The sequence below is a fragment of the Gorilla gorilla genome, chromosome 3 (genome assembly GCF_029281585.2).
Source record: "Gorilla gorilla gorilla isolate KB3781 chromosome 3, NHGRI_mGorGor1-v2.1_pri, whole genome shotgun sequence".
Lineage (NCBI taxonomy): Eukaryota > Metazoa > Chordata > Mammalia > Primates > Hominidae > Gorilla > Gorilla gorilla.
The window spans coordinates 166,593,385-166,604,264 of NC_073227.2; the positions used below are offsets into that span (position 1 = coordinate 166,593,385).

The following is a 10,880-nucleotide window of genomic DNA, read 5'->3' on the forward strand; positions in this document are numbered from 1 at the left end:
TTATTATACTTTAAGTTTTAGGGTACATGTGCACATTGTGCAGGTTAGTTACATATGTATACATGTGCCATTCTGGTGCACTGCACCCACTAACTTGTCATCTAGCATTAGGTATATCTCCCAATGCTATCCCTCCCCCCTCCCCCAACCCCACAACATTCCCCAGAGTGTGATATTCCCCTTCCTGTGTCCATGTGATCTCATTGTTCAATTCCCACCTATGAGTGAGAATATATTTGCATGGTCTTAAGAGTGTTTACCCTCAAACTGCCTATTAGTACAAGGGAGAATAAAAAGCATTAACTAAACAGTGGAGAAACTGTATCATTTGTATTTTAATTGTAATTGTATAATTGATGCCCTGTTTTGACTGGGAGATCAAAATTATCATCACCAATGAGAGACAGATGGGTATCATATACCTCCAGATGTCATACCCTGAGAAGGCCACAACATCACCTACGCAGGATTCCAGCTGAGAATGCAAATCCGAATCTAATCCTGAGGAAATATCAGACAGACTCAAAGCAAGAAACATTCTATTAAAAAGGGTGAAGAAGGGGGAGTAATTTTTTCAAAATATCAATGTGAAAAGACAAAGGTATGGAAATGTTCCAGATTAAAAGCAGTTAAAGAGATATGACACCTGCATGCAATATCTGACCCTGGACATGATCCTGTACTAAACAGGAGAAAAAATATTAATACTGTAAGGGACATTATTGAGATCAGCAGGCAAAACTGGAATATGAATGGTAGATTAGACCAATGTTAAATGTATTAGCATTGCCAACTATACTATGGCTATATAAGAGACTGTCCCTATTCTTAGGAAATACTTAAGTATTTAAGGAAGTGGTTCAGGAAGAAATTAGTATATAAAGATACCTGTCTACTCACCATCTGTCTATCCAAAACCTGTGTTACAATACATACATACTTACATACAGACACACACATGCACGGTGTGTGTGCAGCAGCAGTGGGGAGGGAGAGCCCAAGTGATCAAGCAGATGGAGTAAATTGTCACAATAGATGCATCTGGATAATGGTTATATGGGTGTTCTTTGTTCTGTTTTTCTTTGTTCCCTTTCAGACTTTTCTACAAATTTGAAATTATTTCCGGAGTAAAAGTATGAAACAGTGACCTACTATGAAATTTAGAACAGTGGACCAGATTAAAAGGTTATTTATTAGATGCTTTAAAAGCACTCAAGATAAAGTTTAACATTTAATCCTGAGGGGAAGAAAGCTCCAACTCTTAAATTAGGAATTGATAGATATTCTCTTATATAATTAAAGGAAAAAACTCTGACTATAAATTTAATAATGAAATGCTAGAACCTAGGTTCGTAACATACATAGATATCTTTCTGTGGTCTGTAAACCTCTGAAATTGTATGTAAACACAATTTTGCATACATTTGGGAGGGAAAGACATACTTTTCGTTAAACTCTAAAGATGACTCTTATCCCAAAGTAGCAAAGAAAAATTGTACTATGGGACATTTCCTCCTAAAACATTATTAAGAAAATAAAGAATCTTGGAATGCTGTTATTTAAAATTGTTCCAGATGCCCTTAGTAGTGTACTCAAATATACAATTATAGATAATGGAAATAAGGCAAGATGATCATTATGTGTAGATGATATGTTTGATTGACAATATTCTCGGGATAGATTCTTGAAGTGAAATTAGTATGTCAAAATCTATTGATATATTTCACCAAATTACTTTCCAAAAAGTAATTCCAGTGCTTTGGGAGGCTAAGGCAGGTGGATCAGTTGAGGTCAGGAGTTCGAGACCAGCCTGGGCAACATGGTGGAACCCAGGTCTCTACTAAAAATTAGAAATTAGCCAGGTGTGGTGGCACACGCCTGTAATCCCAGCTACTCGGGAGACAGAGGCAAAGTTATCACTTGAATTTGAGAGGCGGAGGTTGCAATGAGCTGAGATCAAGCCACTGCTCTCCAGCCTGGGTGACAGAGAGAGACTCTGTCTCGAAATAAATTAATTAATTAAAATGAAATAGATAAATAAATACAGACATACATAAAATGAATTTGCACTCCTACCAGAAATATATGAGTGCCTTTCTCCCTTCATCCATGCCAGTATTATGGTTGGGCATTGTGCCTATTCAATGATACGATTATTTATCTAGAAACCTCCAAAGAATCTATCTTTTAAAAATTATGTAAGTCAGTTTCCTTTAATCTGGTAATAACCAGTTAGAAATATAATGAAAGGGGAAATCCCCTTCCCAATAGGCACAGAAAACATCAGTTTCTTGGAAATAATCTGAACCTGCAATATGTGAGAATTACATGAAGAAACCAAATTTTACTGAGAGAAAGAAAATTTGAATAAATAGGCAGTCTGTGTTCCTTAAAGGGAAGGCTTAATATTGTGAGAACATTTTAAGCATATTAATTCCATCTAATTTAATTTATAATTTAAAACAACTCTTTTCAGAATCACAATGTGATTTTTTTGAAAATTGGAAAATGTATTCTGAATATTACCTGGAAGGATAAACAAGTGAGCCTAGCTAACTTTGTAAATGGAAAAGTAAAGAAAAAATTATCGGCATTAGGGTTAATAAAACGTTGTAAAACTACAAGTAAACCAGTGTGTAGACAAAACAGTAGAATGAGTTAAACTCAGACTATACTGTTATAAAAATATAATGTATGTTAAATGAAGCATAGCAAATCAGTAGAGTCTTCTAATGGTTCTACAATAACCAAGTTAGCGTTTGGGTGAGGCTGGTAAAGAGAAACCCTGACCTCATACCATATATGCAAACAGATAAATGAGTTGAATGTTTTTCAAGAGTCAAACAATTAAAAAGCTAGAAGAAAATATGCTTGATCAGAGAGGTGGAAATTTTTTAAGCATAAAAAGCAACAAAAGACCATAAGAGGTTTGACTAAGAGATTGCAAACTTCTGTAGGTTAAAAATATGTCACGAATAAAATTAAAAGACAAAGGACTAACAGGGAAGCAAGTAAGAAAGTATATCCTTCTTACATGAACAGTTCATTAAAAAATAAAAAAAATAGGACCCCAGTGAGATAAATAGGTAAGAAATGTGAACAGTGAATTCACAAGAGAAACGCAGATGGCTAATAAACTACGAGAGCATATCCAGCCTCACAGGCAAATTAAACAATTATTTGTCAACTATAAATTAGGGACATTTTGTTTTTGCTCTACACTCAAATTCAGTACTGGCATGGGTGAAATGAGAAAAGCATTCCTACACTGCTGGTGACCGTGTAAATTGATGCATTCTGGAAAGTCATTTGGCAGAGTTCATCAGCAGCCTTCGATCCAATAATTTAACTTCCAGGAATCTCTCCTAAGGATATTATCAAAAATTGTCCAGAGACATTTATCATGGCATTAACTATAAAAGCAGAACATTGCTATCAACCCAGTGGTCCACTAATGGGAAAATCATTTAAAAAACATTCATACAATCATGGAGATATTTTAAATGTTTGCAAAGACATTTTAATGATACCCAAAACTGAATACAGTGTATCAAACTATTAATAATTATTGCCTCTGAGTCACTAAAAGAGTGATAATATTTTCTGCTTCTTTATATTTTGATTTACTTTCTGATTTTTCAGGATGAAAATTTGTCATTTTTATCATCAGGAAAAATTAGTAGCACACACACTCTTAAATTGTTTTCTCTGTATCAGGCCAAAAAAATGGCCTTCTGCTCTAGCAGCTATTTAATTATTACAGAAATCCTAACCGCTGTGTATACATATAAACACAACTTGTAATGTTTTCTGTGAGACACAATATAGCCTTGACTAAGCCATACCAGAGTTACCTACAAGGTGGATCATTTAAACCCACATGGGATCTAACGCTGCTGGGTGACCTGTATAAAGTCATCTCCCATAATGGTGTGGGGCTTTGTGAGAATGAGTTTTTTTACCCCTACTTTCCTTTTTTTAAAGGCAGGTTAGGCCCAATTTCCTACACTTTAAGCACTCTGGGTCTCACAGGAAGAAGTTTGGAGCAGGTGATAGTTTAGTGAGATCTAATTTTACACACACAGTATGACTTTTCTAGTTTCATTTTCATGTTTTTTTACTGGATCTTATATCTTACAGCTTTCGGCAATACTTCTTCCACCTGTGGCTTTCCAGTTCCTCTCTTCTCTTTCTCCTCTCTTCCCTTTCTAAAATTTTCCAAACATCTTAGCTGTACATAAATGCAAGAGCGCTTTATAGTAAATACATAGCATCCAGGTTTTATTATGCTGTCTTTTTAGAGTGAAAATATACTTTCAATGTGTGGCCAAATAGGACATTAATCACTTACCAAAATGAAATTGCTACATGTTGTTGTTGTTGTTGTTATTTGAGATGGTCTCACTCTGTCACCCAGTCTGGAGTACAGTGGCTCAATCACGGCTCACTGCAGCCTCAACCTCCGTGCCTCAAGCAATCCTGCCACCTCAGCCTCTGTGTAACTGGGACTACAGGCATGCACCCCTATGCCTGGCTGATTTTTTGTATTTTTTTTTGTGGAGATGGGGTTTCACCATGCTGCCCAGGCTGGTCTTGAACTGAGCTCAAGCAACCTGTCCACCATGGCTTCCCAAAGTGCTGAGATTACAGGCGTGAACAACTGTGCCTGGCCTATTACTATTTTTAAAACATTTTGTTATGTTATTTTCTAGAAACCTCCTAGATACTGTATTAACTAATATGGTTAACTAAGATTTTATCAGTCATACATCAGCCATCCCCAGTCTTTTTGGCACCAGGGACCAGTTTCATGGAAGACAATTTTTCCACCGGGGATGGGAAAGGGATAGTTTCAGGATGAAACTGTTCCACTTCAGATCATCAGGCATTAGATTCTCATAAGGAGCACGCAACCTAGATCCCTCGCATGCACAGTTCACAATAGGGTTCATGCTTCTATGAGAATCTAATGCTGCCGCTGATCTAACAGGAGGTGGAGCTTGGGCTGTAATGCTTGCTCACTCACCTCCTGCTATGTGGCCTGGTTTCTAACAGGCCACGGACTGATACTGGTCCATGGCCCCAGGGGTTGGGAACCCCTGTTGTACAGGACCTAGAGAATAGCTAGCTAACTATCCAAAGTTTAAATCCATGTATATTTAAGTTTCTGTGTTGAAGCTGCATAGGTGCCTTTGAGCTGTAAAAATTAATAATAACTAAATGATATGCTTTCTCTTCCTATAGGAGTTCATCTTTATTATGTTGGAGGGGAGGTGTATGCCGAATGCCTTAGTGACAGTAGCATCTTTGTTCAAAGTCGGAACTGCAACTACCATCATGGATTTCATCCTACTACTGTTTGCAAGATCCCTAGTGGGTGTAGTCTGAAAATTTTTAACAACCAAGAATTTGCTCAGTTATTGGCACAGTCTGTGAACCATGGATTTGAGACAGTCTATGAGCTTACAAAAATGTGTACTATACGTATGAGCTTTGTGAAGGTAAGTGAGCTCCGACTCTTCCATTTAGGGCCTAACATACTTTTGCTGTGCTTTTTTTTTTGTTGTTGGCGATATATGAATCTATATCCTCTTGATAACATTATCATATTAGCTGACTTATTATCGAGGCATTTTTAAACTTTAACAAAAATGTCAATTATTAGGAAAATATCATTGGAACATAGGAGTACTTGTATTAAATATCAATAGCAGTAGGTTTTACTAGCCTTTTCCTTATTCAGATAGCACCGCTTTAGCTATTGTATTACCAGTAGAATATGTTATGTTATATATTTAACATATAATTTAAATACATGGTGGTTTTACGAGATCAGTTGAGTAAGCATATCTTCCTTCCTTTTCATTCTTTGTTTTTAGTACTTTTATGATGGTAATGCTTGTTTTTGTTTCAACAGTAAGCAAGCGATCTTTTTGTAAAAATTAAAGTTCATCACATTGGAAATTGTGTTTGGTCAGGTTTTTTTTAGTGGTTTCAGTAAGCCTCATGATTTTCTTACAATTCAGAAGTTAATAAGGCCCTTGCCCAAGATAAATAGATGCCTTAGCTCAAAGATTGCATTGTAAGGTTTGATGAGGGAAGAGGTTAAAGACATTGCTCATAATAATTGATCTTTTTGCTATCTCATCTTCTGCCTCTGAGAAATAAAAATTTTTAAGATGCCATTGAAATCTTAAAAACCTTAAATGTCTGATTAGATTTCTGAGTCAGTGACTTATTCTAGTAACTGACCTGTCTCTGAATTCTCAAAAATAAATTTCGTCCTCTCGTACTTTGAGAAACAGAACTAATTATATATTTGAGTGAGGCAATTACCTTTTATGTCTTCTCTTCAGAAGCTCACCAAACTTGTTGTTAAACCTGTTTTGTAATGTATTTATTACTGAGGATAATTTTGGAGCCTTACTTGTTAATCATCCCTTAGATCAAAGATATCTTTTCCTGAATATAATTACTTTTCCTACTTATTTAAAGCATCTTAGATTTTCAGTGTGTTCCCTTAGTGTTTGTTTTTGTGTGTTTGTTTGTTTGCTTGCTTGCTTTTTGCAGTGTACTTCAACAGTTATTTGTAGCTGAGTCTGGTACCTTGTTAGTATTAAGAAAATTTTTTTACCCTTTAAAGAGGTTAACCTATATGCTATGTACATATGGGACTACAAAGAACTATCTTATTCATTGTTAACATGTGCTGTTTAATTTTTGACTTAGCATTTGGCTCAAATGATTTTTAAAATAAGAACAGTGACCTGCCAGAAGTGTTTTTGTTTATTGTTTTAATTGGTATGGAGGAAAGAACAGCTCTTGAGAGTCGAGATGCGGTTTCCAGTTTTTTCTGCCATTTTAACTGTGTGATTAAGGCACAGATTTCTTCTCTGGTTCTCAGGTTTATCGTCTTTGAAATGGGGGGTGGATGGAGTTGAGAACTGTGGTAATTATTACTGAGGTCCCTCAGTGAGTCTGTTATTGAAGGACCACTCTAAGAGAATTTATGACTTTAATGTTCCAATTAGCTTTCTGCTCAAACTCATTTCTTATTGTTTACCCAATCAATTTTAATTATTTTACTTTTGTAGAGTTTTAATACTTTACTTTTACACAAGTAAAAACAACCTTTACACTAATAAAAGGTATTTATAATGCAAAGTTATGCATTCAAAATTTATTAGATTTCATTCATTCAGCATATATTTTAGCACTATTTCAGAGAAGTAATACAAAGATGAAAAAGCACCTAAAGTCTCTATCATCAAGATCCTTATGCCCTAGTATATCTTTAATTATAATCTGATAAGCACTAGAATGGAGAGTTATACAAGATATAATGAACTTAGCCTGGAAGTTGGATTTGGAGAGCTGAAGGTAAATATTATTTAAAAATCCTGCTGAATGTTAAAGAAAAGTTGTTTATCATATATTAGCAACAAAAAATTTGCACACTGTTTTTACAAAACTGTTCTTTATTATAAGGGCTGCATACTTTATCCTCTCCCATTCAACATTTTAAAGAAATTAGAACATTTTACTAACAATAGCCAATCTTGTGCTGTTTTTAAAATGATCATTTTTGGATGTTAACATAAAACACATTTTATAAATTATTTGTACTTTAAATTCTATGTCTGAAAATTCCAAGTCAGCTCAGCTGAACACATATTTATAGAGCTTCTGCTTTCTGTCATTATGCTATATATTGGAGGTAAAGATAAATTCCTGCCTTCAAAGATCTTGCTATCTGATGGAGGAAACCTGCACATAAGCCTGTAAATTAATTTTAGGAGTTTGTTTATATTTACAAATGCATGAGTGTACATACATCTATGTAGATATATATATCTATATAGATGTAGTTCATACAAGTTCTGATGTTCAGATATATTTTCTTTTTTTTTCTTTTTTCTTAAGACAGTCTCGCTCTGTCGCCCAGGCTGGAGTGCAATGGTGCAATCTCGGCTCACTGCAACCTCTGCCTCCCAGCTTCAAGCAATTCTCCTGCCTCAGCCTCCCGAGTATGCTGGGATTACAGGCGTGTGGCCACCGCACCCAGCTAATTTCTGTATTTTTAGTAGAGACAGAGTTTCGCCATGTTGGCCAGGCTGATCTGAAACTCCTGACCCCAAGTGATCACCTGCCTGAGACAGAGTCTCTCTCTGTCACCGACGCCAGAGTGCAGTGGCGTGATCTTGACTCACGGCAACTTCCGCCTCCTGGATTCAAGTGATTCTCATGCCTGAGCCTCCCAAGTAGCAGGGATTACAGGGATACACCACCACACCTGGTTTTAGTAGAGACAGGGTTTCACCATGTTGGCCAGGCTGGTTTCAAACTCCCGACCTCAGGTGATCTGTCCATCTCAGCCTCCCAAAGTGCTGGGATTACAGGTGTGAGCCACCGCGCCTGGCCCCAGATGTATTTCTTAAAACTACGGGAGTAGATAGATAGCAGAAATAAATAGAACCCAACCTTCTCTGATATTCCTCATGAAACAGTGATTAAAGGATTAATCAGAACTTCACATTCGTTGTCCACCCTCACCAATGAGTTTTTGATCTTTGCAGTAGCAGTTACTTTTCTCTTTTTCATAGTGACTTTATTCTGTGGAACTGTACTGTCTTAATGCACTAATTCTGCCAAGCTACCTTCTTGTACAAATGAATGATAGAATGTATTGATTCATGGCAATGGCTAGGTGTCAATAATAGCTTTTTGGATACTTGAATGTACTCCTGCCCGTTTTGCTTAGAGATTGAAAGATCAAGAGCTGTGTGTTGATAGGGGGACCTTCAGTGGCTGAATAGGGAAGAAATTGAATGTCAGTCTGTCTAGCATAGCTTTTTTGTTTTATTTTCTTGATGATAAAATGAGAATTTAATAATAGCTATTACGTTACTATCAGTAATGGGCAATTAAAAGTTTTAAAGTGTCTTTATTAAGATAACTTTATAATGTATTTTAAAACCATCATTCCTTAAGACCAGCAATTCTTATTGGAATCTGTGGATGGATCCTGGGGAGCTAACATCCATCCCTTGAAATTGCCTGCGAAATTATGTGTGCGTTTGTGTGTATGTGTGTTTTTTTCTCCCCAGGGGCGGGGGGTCAGGGAGGAAAGATGCATAGCTTTAATCAGAGTCTCTGGTTATGTGAACTCTTCTTACTTAATAAGTTTAACCACTGAGTTAAACAAGTTAAATGACCTCCAGTATGTTTTTCCTAGGGCTGGGGAGCAGAATACCACCGCCAGGATGTTACTAGCACCCCCTGCTGGATTGAGATACATCTGCACGGCCCCCTCCAGTGGCTGGATAAAGTTCTTACTCAAATGGGTTCACCTCATAATCCTATTTCATCTGTATCTTAAATGGCCCCAGGCATCTGCCTCTGGAAAACTATTGAGCCTTGCATGTACTTGAAGGATGGATGAGTCAGACACGATTGAGAACTGACAAAGGAGCCTTGATAATACTTGACCTCTGTGACCAACTGTTGGATTCAGAAATTTAAACAAAACAAAACAAAAAAACACACCTTGGTAACATACTGTTGATATCAAGCACCTGTTTAGTTTACATCGTAACATTCTATTGTAAAATCAACTAAAATGCACACTTTTAGCAGGACTTTGTGTACAGTTAAAGGAGAGATGGCCAAGCCAGGGACAAATTGTCTATTAGAAAATGGTCCTAAGAGATTCTTTGGTGTTTGGCACTTTAAGGTCATCGTTGGGCAGAAGTTTAGCATTAATAGTTGTTCTGAAACGTGTTTTATCAGGTTTAGAGCCCATGTTGAGTCTTCTTTTCATGGGTTTTCATAATATTTTAAAACTATTTGTTTAGCAATGGTTTTGTTCGTTTAAGTAAAGGTTAATCTTGATGATATACATAATAATCTTTCTAAAATTGTATGCTGACCATACTTGCTGTCAGAATAATGCTAGGCATATGCTTTTTGCTAAATATGTATGTACAGAGTATTTGGAAGTTAAGAATTGATTAGACTAGTGAATTTAGGAGTATTTGAGGTGGGTGGGGGGAAGAGGGAAATGACAACTGCAAATGTAGACTATACTGTAAAAATTCAGTTTGTTGCTTTAAAGAAACAAACTGATACCTGAATTTTGCTGTGTTTCCATTTTTTAGAGATTTTTATCATTTTTTTCTCTCTCTTGGCATTCTTTTATCTCATACTCTTCAAAAAGCAGTTCTGCAGCTGGTTAATTCATGTAACTGTGAGAGCAAATGAATAATTCCTGCTATTCTGAAATTGCCTACATGTTTCAATACCAGTTATATGGAGTGCTTGAATTTAATAAGCAGTTTTTACGGAGTTTACAGTACAGAAATAGGCTTTAATTTTCAAGTGAATTTTTTGCCAAACTTAGTAACTCTGTTAAATATTTGGAGGATTTAAAGAACATCCCAGTTTGAATTCATTTCAAACTTTTTAAATTTTTTTGTACTATGTTTGGTTTTATTTTCCTTCTGTTAATCTTTTGTATTCACTTATGCTCTCGTACATTGAGTACTTTTATTCCAAAACTAGTGGGTTTTCTCTACTGGAAATTTTCAATAAACCTGTCATTATTGCTTACTTTGATTAAAAATTTTTCATTTCCTTTATTCACCTACTAGATTTTAGGATCAGTAAAGTTTGCTACTCTTCTGAGATTTTTTTTCTCAAATATCCTCCACCAAACATGAATGAAATTACTAATACAGAGACTGGAATACAGCAGCATGAAGAGACCGGAGCCAATTTAAATCACAAAACAAAGGACACGTACACCTTGAAAAATTGAGAAAAACTACCAAAATCTAAGTGTATAAACTTTTTAATTTTAGAAATTACAGCAGCAGCACTTT

At 35.9% G+C, this 10,880-nt stretch overlaps 1 protein-coding gene across 4 annotated transcripts in view; it reads left to right on the top strand.

Annotated features, from left to right (window-relative positions):
* Positions 1 to 10,621, top strand: part of SMAD1 (SMAD family member 1) — a 77,159-nt gene extending 66,538 nt beyond the window's left edge. For all 4 annotated transcript variants that reach the window (XM_063705585.1, XM_063705586.1, XM_019025899.3 and 1 more), the window contains 2 exons: positions 5,245 to 5,501; positions 9,236 to 10,621. In XM_063705585.1, the coding sequence (XP_063561655.1) occupies positions 5,245 to 5,501; positions 9,236 to 9,379 (401 nt within the window). In that variant the 3' untranslated portion in view covers positions 9,380 to 10,621. The remainder of the gene's footprint in view (positions 1 to 5,244; positions 5,502 to 9,235) is intronic.
* Positions 10,622 to 10,880: the final 259 nt, after the last annotated feature.